At 53.0% G+C, this 19,062-nt stretch overlaps 1 protein-coding gene across 1 annotated transcript in view; it reads right to left on the bottom strand.

The window, feature by feature from the left end:
* Nucleotides 1–19,062, bottom strand: part of PLXNA2 (plexin A2) — a 213,599-nt gene that overhangs the window by 75,882 nt on the left and 118,655 nt on the right. Inside the window, exons 5-8 of the mRNA XM_079761625.1 lie at nucleotides 6,254–6,354; nucleotides 2,687–2,810; nucleotides 791–944; nucleotides 79–175 (exon numbers count right to left, since the gene is read on the bottom strand). Of these exons, the coding sequence (XP_079617751.1) occupies nucleotides 79–175; nucleotides 791–944; nucleotides 2,687–2,810; nucleotides 6,254–6,354 (476 nt within the window). The remainder of the gene's footprint in view (nucleotides 1–78; nucleotides 176–790; nucleotides 945–2,686; nucleotides 2,811–6,253; nucleotides 6,355–19,062) is intronic.

The raw sequence follows: 19,062 nt of genomic DNA, 5'->3' as shown, positions 1-19,062 counted from the left end.
TGAATATGATATGATTCGAGCTCAGAGAAACCCCACACCCACATCCAGACCCAGGGCAAGGCTCTGACAAGGACTTACAGTTGGTGGGCGCTGCAGTTGTAGAACTTGAACTCGGTGCTGACAAATATCTTCCCTGTCTCCTTGGATCTCAGCTGCAGTTCTAGCCCAAACCAGTCTGGAAAAAATAAAGAAAAAAGGATGGAGGTGGCAACCTGCGGGCCCGGTGGAGATCCTGAGGGTAAGTCATTCGGCCATCTCAGGGTGTGAAGGGCACAGGTGGTAGATGGCACCTCCCTAAGTCATCTCTTCCGCGTCCCTTTCATCCTGCTGAGACCCAGGCAGCCCCACACCCTGGCTGAGGGAGGAAGTCATCAGTCACATCCCACAGAGCCCCAGGCTTTGGTCTGGCAAGTTCAGCTACTGAAACACTTTTAGAAGGATTAAGCCAGAACCCCTCAAGCCTCCAGTTGTGTGGAGAGAAGCCCGCTGGAAACCACTGGCTGAAGCCACAGCCATTCTGAGAAGGGAAGTCTAGAAAAACGCTTTGCACACCAATGCAGCCTTAACCCAAACGGGAGCGAGGGATTTCCTTGTTCCTCAGTTTCTCTTTGAGGCGTGTCAGTTGGCTCCCAAACTCATTTTATAGCCCATTTGGGTGTTGGGCACAAGGAGACTTGGTCAGGCAACTTCTGTGTTAGTACTGGTCACCCCGGTTCCCGGCGTTCTCTACTCCTGGTCTCCCTCGGAGGGCCGGCCCTAGCATGTGACTCTCGTGGCAGACACTTCTTACCTTGATCCAATGGGATGACAGGAACATCCTTGGGCCCAGGTGAGATGCAGATGACTTGGGTCCCAGACACCTGTCCCTCCACCTCTGTCAGGTTTCCAAAGGCACATTTGATGCCCGCAGACAGGTCTGGAGCATCATTCACAACCAGGCTGAGCTGTGGGAGGAGCAAAGAGCTGCAAAGAGGCTCAGGAGCAAAGAGCTGATGCCCTTGGAAGAGCCCCAGGGGCTTGGAGACCTGGCCCTAGTCCTGGCCCTGCCGTTGCCGCTGCCTCTCTAATCTCCCCTGACTTCATCTCTAAGAAAGGATGCTGATGTAGGTGATTTGGCTTCGACACTGAACAATTACAGCAGCGCTGCCAGGGTCAATGGTCTTTATTAATGTTATTATGAATTACTGGGGTGGGGTGCCCTAGGGGGAAAGGTACCCAAATCCATCTCAGACACAGCTAATTTTGACATGAAACCATGCAAGCTTGAAAGCAAGTCATGAGCTGAGCCCTTCACAAGCTATAGCCTTGGCTCCTGGGAGAATAAGGGTCATTAACCTGGAGGTTCCCGGGAGCTCACCAGGGTGGTGAGAGACAGCCAGCTCCTCACTCTGGCTGTCCTTAGGGGTTCAGGGGCTGCTTATCAATGGGGTGAACGTGTTCGAGTTTCTGTTTATTTGTCCCTCTTGGGCTCTCAGCCTGCTGACAGCTCCCCTGGAGGGGCAGTCCCTTCCCAGGGTGCGTAGAGGATGAGAGAAAGCAGGGATTGGGCACCAGTGGCGTGGATGACGTCAGCTGTTACCTGGAACAGCTTCCAGTGACCTAGGCCAGAGGTGTCCAGCCTTTTCAAGCGTGAACACCCTCCTTGGAATGGCAAAAACATCCCCGACTGCCAGAAGAATCTGTTGCTTGAGAAACGATTTAATGGCAAGATGCTGCGCTGAATTCAGTGCACTCGGAAGTGAGCTTGTACTCAGTTACCACAATATCACCTCTAAGTGGTATTTAAAACAATATGTGAGAAATGACACTGGCTCCCTCGGGCAGTGGGGGGTGCCCATAAGCGGTCACAGTGACATCAGCCCTGTGGCCTCCGCGTTGGGAGCCGTGACATCGATGGGTCTTCCTGGGTCTTCCTACGGGCACCTGGTGGATTTAGCAGCAGCGGGCTTCGCAGACACAGTGGGTGTCCCCTCGCCTTCCCATACATTTGCTTGCTGCTGAATCTCTGCCCCAGTTTCGTTTCCATGGGGCCCAGAGACTTAGGTACAAACTCCGCTATTTGTTCCCTCAGCTCCCTGGGAGCCAAAACCTCCCCGTGGGGATGAATGAACGGGAATCTTGGAAGGTTCATTAACTAATTAACATTCGTGAATGCTCATAAAACTTCAGAATGAAATAATTGTGCGGGGCCCGAGGACATGAAATATTTGGGGTTGCACTTTGACAGGTGGTTAAGGGCTATTGTCTTCTCTTTAAGCACACACACACTGTGAATTAAGTCTCTCTCTCTCTCTCTCTCTCTCTCTCTCTCACACACACACACACACACACACACACATGCAACTCTCAGGTTTCTGTGAGAGGCTGTATGAGTGGAGGATTATAAATACAGCATCTACCAAAGAACGCATTATCTGCTATCGGATTGCAGGATGTTGTAGATGCTGGTTGCTAAATGCAAAATCGAGGTTTACAAAACAGATCAATGGATAATGAATTTGCAAGGCGTATGCAGGATGACGGTGCCCTTTACAATAGCAGTTGCCGCGGGTTTTCTATAAATATAGTTTCCGTGGAGCGTGTAAAGCACGATCCATTGACAGCTCCTTGTGTGAGTGTTAAAGGAACCCGCCCACACGCGTGTGTGTGCTCCGTGTCCCCCTGTCCTCCTGGGTGAGTGACTTACCAGCCGGCTGTGCTCAGACACTGAGATGCTGCTGGGATGCACCTCGAGGCTCATGCACTGGCTGATGCTGGCAGCAAATCGATTCGGTTCCCAGGCCCGCTGGCACTTGTCCCTGCGGGAGCACCTGCCACAGACACAGATTCGCAAGAGGTCAGGCCTGTGAGACCCGTCTGTTGGGCTCCATTGTCCCCTAGGCGTAAGGAAGAGGGATTTGCTGCTCTGAGGCTGTGGCCGGTCCCCTCATTACAACTTTCTCCCATTCCCAGAGGCTTGGGTGCCTCCCAGATGGTCTCTATTGCAGTGAAAGACAGGCTAGGAGGAAGTGGGATTAACTCCCAGAATGAGAGACTCGGTTTAGGCACAAAGCATAGCGCTAGTTAGCATCTTTATAGGTTTCTCAGTGAGCAAGGGAGGGAAGGTGGGGACCGTGAGCACACAGGAGGCTACGAATATAAACTCTGGAGCCAGGCGACCTGGGTTCTAACCCAGACTGGTTGCATGCTGGCTGTGGCTCTTTGGGGAAATTATTTCATCTCTCCGTGCCTCAGTTTCCCCAACTGTAAAATGTTGACCTTATCTCATAGGGTTGTGGCAAAGATGACATGAGTTATTGCTTAGAAAATGGCCTCCTGGCCCTTGTAATAATAATAATAGTATCAATGATGACTATTACTATTCTTCTCCAGGGATATTTGAAAGTCTGCACAGGGTCTTAGCGGTGTGGGACAGCATACATGTGATCGCGTGGCTGGGTTAATGGCTTTGTGAAGGCAGGGACCGTGTTTTATTCACTGAGATACTCTACCTGTCACGCGGCACATTTTAAATAGATGTTTGTGGTGTGAAATAATGCCTGGAGACAGGGAGACAGACGAGGAGTCGCAGCCAGGGCTGCCTCTGTCAGAAAACTGTGCGGCTGTTTCCCGACAACTTTATCTCTGGCTCGCGGCGCCTCGGCCCACGGTGGCAGGTGGGCACCGTGGATCTCCACACAGGGGCATGTGGTTGCCACTTATGTCACACGGGAACACGCTGGTGCTTCCCCAAACCCATAGCCAGGGGACAGTACCAGATTCCCCACTGCAGGGGGGGTGGGGGAGCAGTGATTCCCACGGAACTCCCCCGCCCTTCCCCCTCTTCCTTTCCAGGCACATAATGGATCTAAATATGAATGCTGTCACAGAAAAGAATTATGGAGGTTTAAGTGAATCCTTAAGATAGCTCTAAAGTGAGCTCTTGACTGGAGCCTTTATCTCATTGACTGGCTGAAATGGCTCTTTTTTATCATACTATTTATGGCAACAGCCCTAACAGAGATAAATAGCCCTGGAGACAATAACACACTCGCAAGAGCAAGGCACATGGAAGAGACTGGAAGGTTGCGAATCCCCAGGGACCCAGAGCTTCTTGAGCAATCTCCCTCAGCCCTCTGCCTCCACTGAAGCCCAGCGTGTGGGCCCGGGAGCTGAGCTGGGCTCTTCTCCTTCTTCCCTCCCCAAGGCAGGCTGGTGGTGGCCGGTGGAGGGGCTGGTGAAGAAGAGAGAAGAAAGCTCTGGATACAAACAGGAAAAAGCTTGCTCCCCGCCTACTCCTGGCAGGCAGAGGGGCTGGAAGGAGAGGCGTGCCCTGGTAGGTAGCAGGGCGTCTCTGAGGGCAGGTAAGCAGTTCGGAGGGCAGAGGAGGTCTGAGATTGTGATGCTGTGGCTCAGTCATTCTAGAAGCCACGTCTGGCCTAGAGGATGGCAGGGGTGGGCCAGGGCCACCAGGAGGCTCAGGCATTGCCGACAGGTTTGTAGGCACAACTACAAGTTGAGGAATGCGGATGTCCTCGCTGCTGACCAGATGGCAATCCTCTGTCTATCACTTTGGTGTGTTCTACCCGGGAGAAGTGATGCTGGCAGGAGCTGGTGGCCAAGGCGGGGCAGCAGGGAGTGAGGGGTACAGTTGGACGTGCCCATGCCCAGTGAGGGGGCAGGTACCCAGGACACGTTGCGTGGCTGTTGGGTTCTTTGGAGGGAGAACTCCCCTGGAGGAGAGAGCCCACTGGCTGGCAGGTCAGCCTCACAGGAGGGAACCCAGTTTTAGGCACCTTTGCCATTCCCGGGCCAGAACAGGGGTGTCACCTGCATCTTCATCCCTTGCCTGCCTTTAATGGTGACTCCATGTCGGGGTTCCAGTGCAAGCATTTTTTTTGCAAAACTTTTTTTGCAAACCCAAGCGGGGAACCCAGTATTTGTGGGCTCAAATCCAGTCCAGATTTTGCATCTGCGAGGCGCCTGCTTCCCTCTCTCCCTCCGTAGCCCTCCCAACACCTGCTGCAGAGGCTGGGAGCCAAGAGCTATTGTGCGGCCCCTGAACTCTGGCCCCCGCCTCCGCCTCCACCCCAAACCCAAACCCAGCGCATTTCATAGAGATGCTTTGCTGGCTGGCACCGAGCCACGGAGTTTCCAACTCTGCTGGGGAACAGAATTCCTAGTCAGCGCCTGCCTTTCAGGGTTTCACCCTTTTCTCTCCCTCTGCGGCTCTTCAAATTCAGAAATTTAAGTGTAACTTTGCATTTCTATGGAGCTGGCATTCAATGGCGGGTGTCTGTGTGTGTGTGTGTGTGTGTGTGTGTGTGTGTAACTAAATTGGGATATATGGCCAGTAGGAGTGGGAGGCAGATTTCTTGGAATCCTGAAATAATGAGGCCAGAAGGGTGCCCCCAAGAGTTCAGGGCCCACAGGAATTATTTTGATTTGTGCAGCCTATTCTGGGCTTCCTCATTCCCAGATTGTTTATTAGTTGGTTTAATCCTCACAATTCACCTGTGAGGTAGGCACTGTCCCTATTGAGCGACGGGGGCCCAGAGGAGTCCACTGACCTGAGGGTTTGCGTCGACTCTCTGCCCAACATGACCCGACACGGCGATGGAATAGCTGGAGTCACACAGCAGCTACATGGAGTCCAAACTCCCGACTCTACTGCCCGGCTATCCCTACATTGGCAGCAGGAGACACCTGCTCAGGCTGCCCCCATAAGGTTCTCAGGAAACCTAGAGATTCTACAGCTTCCCACTTGAGATTTTCCAAAACCATTACCCTTTCGATACTGACGAGGTATAGACTGAGAGCAGCTGGGAGGGCAGACTTTACAAGTGCAATGAAAGAGCCTGGTCAGCGTGGCTCAGGGGTTGATCATTGACCTATGAACCAGGAGGTCAGGGTTTGATTTTCCACCAGGCCACATGCCTGGGTTGCAGGCTCGATCCCCAGTAGGGGGCGTGCAGGAGGCAGCTGATCAATGATTCTCTCTCATCATTAATGTTTCTATCTCTCTCTCCCTCTGCCTTCTCCTCTGAAATCAATAATAAATATCTATTTTTTTTAAAGTGCAATGAAAGACAGAGAGATAAAGACGCTGCGTGGGACGAGGCCCCCAGTGACCTGTCTTCCTCTTGCTGCTCCCAGCACAGCAGAGGAGAAGCTCTCTCTCCCTGCAAACCGCTGTCACATCCTCGTCGACACCCCCAGGAAAGTACCTGGTCTGTGCATTCCTGGCCCTTTCTCAGAACAGTCCCAAACTTACATGTTGTGCAGGGCACACCAGCCACAGTGAGGGTCCCCCGAGCTCAGGCACTCCCCACAAGTCGTGTACTGCTCACAGGATTCCACGGGGACCCTGGTGATCTGGTGGAGAGAGGAGAGATCATGGTTAGGTCAGGTAGTGCCGCCTCGCCGATGTGCGTTCAGACTCGTCTACAATCTCGCCACACTTGCACCATCCCCACCCCTAAAGCGGAGACACTGGGGGGTGGCCTCCATGTTCTCATCTGTTTGCACAGCTAAGCAGACTGCGTTTCTCAGGTGGCAGGTCAAGGCTTTCTGCCCTCCCAGCAATGAAGCAAAACCTCCAGTGTCCTTCTGCCTGCACTACAGCCCTCGCGAGAGCTGGGCTTGCCCCTGCTGAGTGCCGAAAACGGTTAACTCTGTTAAAAGGCTATTGCGTGCCTCCAACTCGTCTCTGAAGAGCTTTCAGCTGGGCTTGGGCTGAGACATCCTGCCTGCGCAGAACACATTTGAAAAGGGAGAGAAGCAGAAACTTTTCCTATCAAATAATATTCATCATGTGGCACAGCCTCTTTACAGCCGACCAAACATACCACCTGGATCCAATTATCCCATTCTCTGATGTCTGAATTCCGTTTCTTCAGTAAATGTCCCATCATCTGAAAAGTCTGGCTAAATGGGAACATCCACAGAGATGAGCTGCCTTTCTGGGGAAAGTGGGGGTTTTCAGATCAAGCTTCCCACGCCCTCCCCTCACCACCCCAAGACTGCAGCTCCTGCCAACTCCTCCTGGTGTCCCGGTTGTGCCCTGCAGGGCTTGAGCTGAGCCTGTTTGGACATTACACACCCCTACGTGCCCAGGTGTGCAACATTAAGGGGCAGGAGATTGAAGTTTTCCATTTGATATGTCCTAGGTCAGGGGTCCTCAAACTTTTTAAAGAGGGGGCCAGTTCACTGTCCCTCAGACCGTTGGAGGGCCGGACTATAGTTAAAAAAAAAAACTATGAACAAATTCCTATGCACACTGCACATATCTTATTTTGAAGTAAGAAAACAAAACGGCAGAAACACCCGCATGTGGCCCGCGGGCCGTAGTTTGAGGACGCCTGTCTAGGTATCTGTTGCTGGCTGGGGCAGGAGGCCGCTGGGCCGCAGAAACATCTGATGGCTGGGAATAGCTCCTCATTTGTTAGGGCGTAGAGGTCCCCCACCTCCTGGATGTGTGAGCTCAGGTGAAAACGCAACCCGTGGTCCAGCAGCACAGTGTTCCGCCTCTGGCAGGGGCAAAGGATCTGATGGAGATGCCTTACAGCATCCTCCCGAGAGGCTGGGAGGGAGCCTGACGCTGCTCAGGCAGCAGATGTGCGTTAGATGTCACTGTATGGAGGCTCACAGGCTTCGCTCGAGAGACACAACAGCACACTGGACACAGATCCTGCCCCCGCAGGGCCCACAGTCCAGTGGAAGTTGGAAATGACACACCGAGGTGCTCTCCACTGTGCCTGGGATGGGTGTGTGCCCTGGTAGCTTAAAAGAGGGGTACCCAGTACAACCTGCCGGGAGGAAGGATGTAAAGGTGAGCGGGGAAACAGTGGGCCTAGAAGGGCATTCCAAGCTGAGAGACCATCACCCACACAAGTAATCAGGCTCAGTGTGCACACGTGTAGGGTGCGCCCTGGATGGGCGGGGCGGCGATGCGGCTGGTGGGAGGTAAGCAAGAGCCCAAACACCAAAGGCGCCAGCTCACAGCCCTCTTTCTCTCTGTTGCCCCGCCCCTCATGCTTACAACATAACACTTAAGATTCTCTGTTTCAAGGCCTTTCTGTTAGTGAGTGACACGATCCGCTTTAAACACCCCTAACCTTCCATTAATCACAAAAATAGAAAATGCAAGAAGGAGAAATGTAAAATCCTGCAGTCGGATTTTTAAAAATTTACTTTAAGTGGAGGCTGGGGGATAGCTGGTTTGAAACAGCTCATGCGGAATAGACCTGGGGGTTGGTGTCGACGCTATGCCCAACACGACCTGACACGGCGATGGAATAGCTGGAGGGGCTAATTTGCTCATGGGCTGCAGGAACAGACACAGTGTCCAGATTGAGAGAGGCTGCCCCACACCGGGGGGGGGGGGGGGGGGTCCCCGCTCAGGTCTTTGCAACCCACCCCACGAGGGGTGTTGCTCAACCAAGGATCCTTCCCAGAGGGAGGTCACAATGGGGTGGACCCGGATGTGGCATCGCAAGTACAGCCGATGGACTTGGCCTGTTTATTTGGCTCAAAAAAGACGAATCTCGGGTTGGCCACGGAGGCTGTTTTTCAGTGTGGCTGCAATAAGACTCAGGTGAAGAGTGTGAGGAAAGCTCAACAGAAGAAAGGCAAGGCTGTGCAATGAGGCACCGGACCTCGCTTCCGGAGGAGCGCCCCCAGTGGGATGTGTAAGCAGTGAAAGTGACCTGTGTCGGGGGCCGGGAAGGGATTCCTGCCCTCGGAGGAGGGCCGACCTCGTCCTTCCACTCCTGCCACTCGGGATTCTGTTTCCCACCGTTTGCCTAACTCCTCCCTGACACTGTTGATGCTTTTTGCCCTGTAGAACGTGTACAGTTAAAAGCGAACATCCAGCCATCGCCACCGGCCACGGCTATCACATTGCTTTAAGGAGTAGCCCTTGACCACGGACTCCAGGCCTGCGATTCCTACCAGGAGCACCTTTCTGACAGGTGCTTGCCATACACTGTCCTAGTGTGCCTCTGCGGGCCTGGGACTCGGCCCTTCGGGATTTCTGTGACCCCGGCTGCCCGCTCGGCTTCCGCCCGGCCCCCTCCCCCCCCCACTCCGAGGCCTGAGAGCAGCAGCACAGTGCCCGGCCTCCCTTTCTTGGGTTTCGGGCTCCGTGTGAGTGATGTCTGCATCTGGCTGGAAATTAAAACAACTGTCTGCATTGCATTCGGCCCGTCTGTCAAAACACAGCCCGGCTCTCAGCAGCTGGGCAAGGGGGCCCTGAATGGGAGCAGTGTCTCCGGCAACAAAGCCCACTTTCACGCCAAGTGCCACGGAGATAGTGAGAACCCTGTTCTTCTCCAAACATGAAACCAAGAGCACAACTATTTTTCCTGTTTCCTGGGCCCTCCTGGTGGGAATTTTTTTTTTTTTTTTTTAATGCACGGAGTTGAAGAGCAAAGTGAAACAGGAAACTTATTGGGGTGAGGGGCGGTTCTAAAACTTGAAGGACTCTCTCCTCAAAGATCTAACAGCCATATACAAACCAGAGGAAAGGAATGTCCCAGGGACCCGGGGGAGACCCTCAGAGTCAGATGTTAGTTACCATGGGCTCCCTGTCTTTGCTATATTCGCGGGCCGCGACAGTCATTCATCAGTCAGCAGCCAATATTCATTGATCATGTCCTACCTACAGGCCCGCACCAAGCACTTCAGGGGCATAAAATCAGCAGCAGCATTACAACACAGCCATCATCTTCGAGTTGCAAAGTGACATGTGTCCTAACAGAGGCGCGGAAAGAAGGCCGAGGGAATTCAGAGCCAAGAGAAAATACATCTGCATCGACAGTGTCCAGTGGGACAGCCGCTCGCCCGTGTGGCGGAGCATCTGGAAGGTGGCCAGTCCCGACTGAGATGTGCCGGAGACTCACAGGACACACTGGCCTTTGAAGATGTAGTACGGAAAAATTAATATAAAATACCACATTAATAATTTTTATCGACATGTTGAAAAGAAAAATTTAGTAAATACTGGGCTAAATAAAATTAATTTTAATTTCAGCTGCTGCTTCTCACTTTTTAAAATATGTCTGCCAGCCCTAGCCGGTTTGGCTCAGTGGCTAGAGCATTGGCCTGCGGACTGAAGGGTCCCGGGTTCGATTCCGGTCAAGGGCACATGCCCGGGTTGTAGGCTTGATCCCCGGTGTGGGGCGTGCAGGAGGCAGCTAATCAATGATTCCCTTTTATCATGGATGTTTCTACCCCTCTCCCTTCTCCCTCCCTCTCTGAAATTAATAAAAAAAAAACATTTTTTAAAGAGGTGGCCTTGTGGCTCTTAAGGAACAATGGCTCTCATCGCATGGGTCTCAGACCAGCACCCTTGGCATTAACTTGTGAGCTTATGAGACAGAAAAGCCAGAAACTTTGGGATGGCCCTGCAATGTTCTCAGAGCATTCCGGCTGATGCCTATGAACGCTAAAGTTTGAGAACCACTGATAGAGACCACCTCACATCTTGGGGAGATCTTGTCTAATGTTAGGGCCCTGGGGCCAGGAAGAAACGAAATGAAACTCTGCTGTGGGGCTCTGTAAGGAACTAGACTGATTTGGGGGGAAGTGGGTGAGGGTACTCTGAGGGTGGCTTTATGTCCAGGGAGGAAGAAATGGTTTTAATAAGTCTGAGTCTATGGAGGTCCTAAAGGACCAAGTTCAAGCCTCCGGGAGACAGGTGGGCACTTGCTCTAGGACCTGGCGGCGTGGGGTGGGATGGGGTGGGGAGGGGTGGGGTGGGGTGGGATGCGGTGGGTGGCAGTTGTCTCTGGAAGCTCTAGGAGGGAAGAGTTTCAGGTGGCCTCTGTCCGGGCTGACTCAGAGCTTAATGGGACACTCCAGGAGGCTTTAATGAGTGTTTGTTTATGATGATGGCGTTTTAATTATGCCTGCGTCTCCCCACCCTTTTCACGGAGTGCTGGGATCTGAGGGTGGCTGGGTCCCACGTAGCCCTTAATGAGTGTGGTGATGAGAAGCCCAGGGTCGGGGGGCGCCCTTCTCCTGCCCCTCCGCCGCCTTCTCCCCGGGACCACGGGCTGCGGCAGACTTGATTCCACCCTCACACTCCGCATTCTTCTCTGCTTGATCTTCCGTCTTGTAATTATGCCTCTAATGAATGTAACTGTCCTATTAAGTCATTTACTTAAGAAATAACTCTTAATTAAAGGTGACTCAGACTGTGTTCTGGGCTCCTCTGGCCCCAGGCCCCCCATCTCTGGTACCTTCCTTGGCCGGATTCGGGGGAGCGGGACATCTACGTGGGAAGGGCTGGCTCAGCAGGGCTTGCAGAGTTTGGGGAAGTTCCTCCCGATTCTCTCCTTCCAGCAAATCTGGGTCGCCTAGGGGGTGTCGGGCCCAGCACAGTGAGGGACATGATACAGGATTGTTATTGGCTGTGGGGACCAGTCACTGAGGGGACTGCTGGAGCCAGCCTCATTCCTAGAGACCCCGAAGAGCTGGCAGACCTGCAGGGTGGGGACCCCCCAGGGGGAGGGCAGAAGTGCCTCTGGGCCCTGTAGTCACTACCTTCCTGGGCAGAGGCCCTGAGCAATCCCTGCCTTTAGGTGCAAACCCATTGCTCTTCAGAGAGGCGTTCCCACGGCGGAGGGAGGTACAGGGGCCCTTCCGGGAGTGTCCTGGGGGCAGCGAATCGGTGCTCCATCTCTGCCCCTGAGCGGACACCTGCAAGGAGCCGCTTGGTTCTGAGGACCTGGAGGGCTCTGCCGCAGAAACACTGGGGCTGAAAGCGGAACAACACGTAGGACCCTGACCGTGGATGGTGCCTGGGTCCCACATAGTCCTTAGACGTTTACTGAGCATCTGGGCTGAGTCAAGCTCTCTGCTAGGCACTGGGCTGCATTCTGGGCCCTCCTGGAGCCCATGGTGCGACTGAGGATGAACCTAAGGAAACAGGGCCTCTCAATGCGGTGGGACAGATGCCACCATAGAAGTGCAATCAAGAGACAGTTGTGGATGGAAGGACAGAGTGGAGGTTTGCCCCAGGGGGTTTTGGTACAAACACTTGGTGTTCAAGAGGCCAGCGGGATTCCTTTGTAATCCTGCAAGGGAACCAAGAGGGAGCCCCCCCCACCCCCACGCTGGAGGGGCCCCTGGGGCACTGAGCATTTAATCCTTCCCTCCGCTTCCCTGGAATCTGCTCCCCCTGCCAGATAGTACACCTGTCCCCACACGTGTCCCCTGCTTCCTGACTCCAGGAAAGAAACAGAGGCCTTCTCAGTGCTGAGACCAGGTGGCAGGGGTGTGAGGTGACACACACAGCCTGGTTGGAGCATGCAGTTGGCCTGATCCGCAGCCCCCGGGTCCCCAGGGCCGGGGGCACAGCGCACAGCAGCTGAAACACAACTGGCCGGACTCCCTCCCCTTCCTTTGTACCTTCCCTGTGGTCCCTGCCTGCCAGCCCAAGCTCTCTCCCTTGGAGTTTGTAGGTCTCGGACCCACTTTCTCCTTTTCACCCAATCCAACCTGTTTTCAAGAAAAGATCTGAAGCTCATTTACATACTGGGCTGAGGTCCCGCGGCTGGTGTGCGGACCAAGGTCCAGCACCCAACCCCAACACCTGGCGCGGGTTTTAGCATCTCCAGGCGCTCTCACACGCCTGGCTCCCAGGTCTGCACAGCTCCCTAGAAGGAAGAGAGGCTAGGTCTCCTCCTGCTCCATTTGAACCAGCAGGAGGCAGGCCCATAGGGCTGGCTCAACCCTAGGCATGGTCTTGCTGTGAGCAGAGGACAGTCCTCCATCGCCCCTGATGGTGACATACTAGGAGGCGTCTTTTGGAGGGTGAGGAGGAAGAGACGGTTCAGGGGTCAGTTCCAGGAATCGGAGGCTGAGGGACCAGGAAGCGGGGAGCAGCCTGAGGGCAGGGCAGGCTTTCTCTCATGCCTCTGACTCCACCGCTCTCAGCGCTGCTTGGCACCGGGCAGCTGTTAGTTGAGGGACTGGATGGGTGGGTGGATTTCTCTTCACAGGCTCCCCCAAATCTCCTCAACAGGTGCCAGGAGCATTGGGAGGCCCAGAGCTTGGGGCTCTGTCCTTCCCTTTGCACCAGATGGGGCCGGGGGCAGAGTCCTCACCGGGAGACGGACACGAGCAGATGGGCAATCAGGGAGGCCTAGCCCAGCCCCCTGCTCTGGCCAGTTTCTCTCAAGCACCAAAGCTAAAGGGGACACTCCGGGGGTGGGCCAGGCTCCCCGGGCTCCTGACAGGCCTCCAGTGCTATCCTCTTTGGCTCAGCAAGTCCCACGGAAAAATACCCATCCTCTCTCGTGTCCTTAAAGGGAAAGGAGCCCATTGACTATGGCTGCCTGAAGCAGCATCTCAATCTCAGTCTCCCATGCAGAGTGGGTGTGGAGGGGCTGCTGAGGCAGCAAGGGGATCCCCTCCTCCTGGGACTTGGGGAAGGGAGAGATGGGGACTGAGGTCTCCGGCTGATGGCTGGCAGGTTCCTTGCTCAGTGCTGGGTGGTTGATGGAACTTGTTGAACAGAATGGAGCAGTAGGGATATTAATAATAATAAATAATAATAATCCTATCGAACAAATAGGGAATATGCTAATTGACCATCACACCCTCATAAAGATGGTGACACCCACAGTCAATAAGGAGGAAATATGCGAATTGACTGCCCACAGCCACAAGATGGTGGCGCCCAGTCCCCTCAGCCCCACCAGGGCGGCAGGCATGTGGCACGGCCGGGCCTGACCCCAGGTGGGTCCGGCTGCACCGCGTGCCTGCCTCTGGAGTCCCCCAGTCCCCTCAGCTGCTCAGGGCTGCCCGAGGCTCAGGTAACCAGGACTAGCTGAGGCTTGTGCTGCTGGCAGTGGCAGCAGCAGAGGTGTGATAGGGGTGTCGCCTTCCCCTGATCACCAGGTCGCCTCCTGCCCCTGAGGGCTCCCGGACTGTGAGAGGGGGCAGGCCAGGCTGAGGGACCCCTCTCTAGTGCATGAATTTTCATGCACTGGGCCTCTAGTAACTAATAATAATAATAGCTATTTTTCCAGCGCTTACTGCATGCCAGGCCCTTTGCCTATTTTATCTCATTTGATCCCTATACCAACCTTGCAGGGGAAGTAATATTAGGCCCACTTATTAGAAAACTGAGTCTCAGGTTAAGTAACATGCCCAAGGTCACCTGCCTCATGGGCGTCAGAAACAGACTTAGTTCAGGTTTGTCCAACTCCCAGGCTCAGGAGTGATGTGGAGACAGAGGCATCACTAGAGGGCAGGCCCCTCTCCTGGGGCTGCCCTGGGGGTTGGCTCTCGGGTCACCTTGCTTCCTCCTGGACATGGGGTGCCATGGACATGGGGTGCCGGCATGAGCTGAGGCTGTTGACAGCACAATCCCATCCCCCACCATGGCATGCCCCTTAGCTTTTTTACTCTTCTCTGTCCACTAACAACATTCAGCGGGTGGATCCTGAGCCAGACCACAGAGGGATGGAACCAAAGGGGAAAAGGAAGGGAGGTCGGGGAGGAGGGAAGAGCCCTGCTGGGTGGTTTTCAGCCGCCAAGACCAGCACACTAAGGGAAGTGGCTCTCAGCAGGTTGCATGTTTCCCATCCAGAGCCCCCCAGGAATGCCGGGGCGACTCAGCGAGGGCAGTGAAGGTGGCAGGGGTGTTCTGTCCCTGTCTTGCCAGTTGTTAGCTGTGTGGTCTGGGCGAGCCAGTTAACCTCCTCAAGCCTCCATTTCCTCATCTTTCAAGTGGAAACAGCAATGCCAGTCTCACCCATCTCACCTGCTCATCAGGGAGGACCTCTGAGCTCACATTTTCAGCCTCGGTCTCATCTACGAATCAGCTTCCCAGTAATTCATGTGAAGAACTCACTATTGTGTGTCCCCAGTGTTAGATCCAGTTCTTTAAAAATCAATAGTCATCTGTGAGATCCCCGTAAGTCCGCATAAACACAGCCCAGCCCCCTGCTGTCCGCTGAGCTGTGACAATCACATCACCAAGGTCATCAAGAAAAAGGAGACACGAACCCCCAGAAAGTCAGCGAGAGGTTCTGGAGCCTGTGACTGCAGCTAAAGCAACATGCAACCTTCTGGTCAGAAGATGACCCCGGGTGTCTCCTGGGAACTCCTGACTCTCTGGAGACCTGAGGGAGGACTGGAGTTCAGAGAGAAAATCTATTTTTAATGACCTGGGGAGAAGAGTGGAGTGGCTGAGTAATTCAGAGTAATTAAAGCTATCTATCACTCAGAGAAGTGGAATCCGAAGTTGTTGAACTTTTCAATGACATTTTTCTCCCTCCTCATTCATAAAACCCAGCAGAGGGTCCTGCAGGAGTTCAAAGGGGAGAAGGCGATGGGGAAAGACATGTCTGGCCCCAAAGAGTGGAATTTTATCTTTTTGGTAAGTGCTTAGGGGAGTGGCCGCTCTTGAATCTTTTTTTTTTTTTTAATTATTTTTATTTTTTAGGTAAAGGCCAAATTTAATTCTGGTTGAGAAGGTGGACTTTGAAAGAGTCAGTGCTCGTTTTCAAATCCAGCTCCTATCTGTACAACATTACATTCTCAGACCTCCTTGAGCCTCAGTTTCCTTCTTTGTGAAGTGGTGGCCATAATGAGATCAACTTCAAAAGGTTGTTTTGAGGCTTAAGTGACATCTGTGCACCAAGGGCCTTGCACACAGTTGGTGCTCAATAGTGGTCGCTGTCATGCTCAGTCTCTATAGGCAGCCCCCATTAAGGGTGGCAGTGTGCGCACAAGGAAGCTGGGAGGGCTCCTGCCCAGGCTCTGCACCCACGGGTCAGGTGACCTTGAGCCAGCCACCGAGGCTCTTTGGGCTGAGACTGCCGATGTATCTTGTGGGGAGAGTTATATCTGCCCTTGGCGTGGAGAGCAGCACAGCCCCTCAAACTATTGTCCTTATTGATGACATGATCCCTTCTAAAGGCCTGAAGTGCACGGACACTCAGGATCCCTGGCTGCAAGACGTCCACCTAAGCTTCGTCTCCTAAGGAAGAAGGGGAACTTGGATAAGGACACCATACAAAGAGGCGAGGAAACCAATGGGCAAAAGAGATATGCCCAGTACCAAACTGTAGTTTCTCAGACAGGACTCCTGGGCCAGAAGTGCTAGGGAGTTAGGAGTAGGGCCCTTCCTAGTCCTAGGCTTTGGAAGGATCTACGACGAAGCAGAGATGCTAATACTATGTTGTCTCCATGGCAACAGTGGATTTATTCCGTTAGGAAAAGCAGGTGGGGTAGGAAATGAGAGATGAGAAGGATTTGGGAAATAGGGCTTAAGGAATAACTAAAATAGATCTCTCATCTGGAAACCAGACGCCCGGGATTAGCCAGGTCTCACAAAGCTCCCTTTAGGGTTGACATCGATTCATCTGCCGTGGGAGGGAAAAGTGGTGATGGTAACAGGACGGAGTAACAAGTCAGGGACGCCCCTATCCCCACCCACCCCCATTCATTCATCTCACCCTTCTGTTCAGTCAGGCGGTTCTGGTGAGGACCCTGGATGCAGAGACCACGTCTACCCTTACCACACACAGCTTGATTTTATCTAAGAGCTGGGCATCTGGCTCATAGTCCTGGTCTTTGGGCCCCACCCCGTCAACTAACTTCTGGTTCCTCTGCCTTCCAGTCAACCAGGAGAGCAAGATGAGAGGGTTTGGAGCTCCAGCTGGTCTCACATTCTCTGTGAAGCAGCTATGGTTCATGAGCTTAGCAAGGTGGGGTTTGGGTGTGAATTCATCAGGGCCCAAGAGGAGGCTGGTCAGAGATCTGGGGTAAGCACACCTTTGCTGCGGTCTGGGTAGCAGGCAGGGGCTAATGTTAGATTGTGTGAGACGAGGACTCAGGAAATCCTTCTTTAAGAGGGAAAGTGGGGCCTTAGGACTCACTGTTTCTGAAGGAGATCATAACCCTCCCTTTGGCAGAGATCCTGGCATTGCCTGGTGTCCGCCTCCTGGTGCCCAACTTCACCTCTGGTTCTGACGTTGGCACTCATGATTATTGATACAATCTCAGGGGTTCTTTGTGTGTTACTTTTCTATCCTAAATGCCCTCCCTGAAATCTGCCTGTGAGGTTCTGAAGGAACCTCGAGCTGAAGTTCCCAGGTCACCTGGATCTAGGGAGAGCAATCCTACCAAGTGATGTATAAGATGGAATCGGATTTTGTCAAGCCCAACTCCTCAGGTCCTTCTTTAGTACACCCGTCAGCAGCTGTGTGCGTAAGAAAAAACACAGCTGGCTTAGCCCTACCCATGGTCGCTGGATCTGAAGTGGTCCCTCCACCTTTCTGCCTCAGCTGTCTGCCCTGTAAGTCGAAGTAGATAAGAAACGACTGGAATCTCATGCTGTAATCCAGAATTCTGGCTTCCAGTGGACCCCATGGAGCACATTTCTTCAACCATCTCGCAACTTTCCTTTCTGATCATCTAAGGCGTGGCCATCTTGTCCTCCCTGCCATATTGGATCTGAAAATAGTCTGTCTTATTTTCTTAGTATGCCAAGTGGCTAGCACCTTTGGGAAGGACAGAGCCTTTTCTTGTCACTCACAGCTTCCTGGGACAAATTAGTAAGTAGATAAGTGGATGTGTGTGTGTGTGTGTGTGTGTGTGTGTGTGTGTGTGTGTGTGTGAGAGAGAGAGAGAGAGAGAGAGAGAGAGAGAGATGGAGGATAAGAGTACATGTTAAATGTCTAAGGCAAAAAAAGTCTCCTGCAGGTATATTTAAATTTCCTTCCTGAATAGAGCAAGTGTATTCATTCATGCCATTCATTCATTCATTCATTCATTCATTCATGCAACCCTGGCAAGGTGGAGACGTGGAAGGCAGAACCATGCTTTGCTGAATCCTGTGACACTGTGCTGCTTTCGGGAACCTGTATAGACAAGACCATCCCCCTGAGGCAGCAATGACTACAGGGACACAGTGCTCTGTACTTGGGAACTAGTCGATATGGGTTGATTGACCTGGCCTTATGGATCCACACTCAGGTAGACTTAATTTATAACTGAGTAGACCTGCATATGGTTAAAATACACTCAGTACTTATAATTTGTTCCTTTGTTTCTTTGTCTTTCATGGACTCATTCATTAGTTCATTTAGGAATGCATCCTTCATTCATCGATTCATTGATTCAACAGAGCCGGTGTCGAGTCTTGCACTGTGCTGGCACAAATACGAGTTAGCCCTGTTCTCACAGTCCCTCCAAAAAGCATACCCTCTGGCCGGGAAGCTAGAAAGTGAAAGATGTCCCAGGAGGTTCTGAGCTGGGAGCGGTCACTTCTGGCTGAAGGAACCAGGGAGGCGCCATCATTGGTGGCAGCCTTGAAAGTGTGGTGATACTTTCATAGACAGGAATGGAGGAAGGACATTCTATGAGGGGAGAAGGGCATCAGCAAAGAACAGCCATGAGACATGCAGGGAGAATCCCAGACATGGACATGTATTAGGGCAAGGCTGCCGACAGGGAAAATGATCTGAGGGAAGACTGTGGAAGGCCAGGGTCATGGGCACAGAACAGGAAGAAGGGAAAGAAGTTTTGCATTTCTTTTACGATGTGTCCCATGTCTGTCCCTGTCATTGTATTCCTTCAGCCTCCCTCTGCCTGCGCAGCTGCAGGCCGCATCCTCGCCAGATGTGTTCTGCACTTCTTCCTTTTCCTTCACAAAGGCGTAATGGGTGAGGGCAGACTGCCGGGGGCCACATCCCAGCCCCCTGCTCATTAGCTGTGTGGCCGTAGCCCGTTACTCAGCTCTCGGCCTCAGTGGTTGACTTGTGACAGGGTGATCATATGGCACATACTTATAGAAGACCTACTATTTGCAGATGCGGAAGAAGCAGAGGCACAGAGAGTCGTAGTGAATCCACTTAAAGTCGCATAGCCAGTAAGTTGTCGAGTTGGGATTCGAACCCAGGCAGGCTGCCTGCAGAAACCATGCTCTGAACTCCTACACCAAATTGCCTCTTAGCATGAGGAGGTCCAGGTTAGAAAAACCTTAGCCCAGGGTCTGACGTGTAGCTGTTCCTTGTTGTTAATAAATATGTATTAAGCACCTGCTATATATTCTGCACAGGT

The sequence above is a fragment of the Cnephaeus nilssonii genome (genome assembly GCF_951640355.1).
Source record: "Cnephaeus nilssonii genome assembly, chromosome: 21".
Taxonomy (NCBI): domain Eukaryota; kingdom Metazoa; phylum Chordata; class Mammalia; order Chiroptera; family Vespertilionidae; genus Cnephaeus; species Cnephaeus nilssonii.
This window is presented reverse-complemented; position numbering and strand designations above follow the sequence as displayed.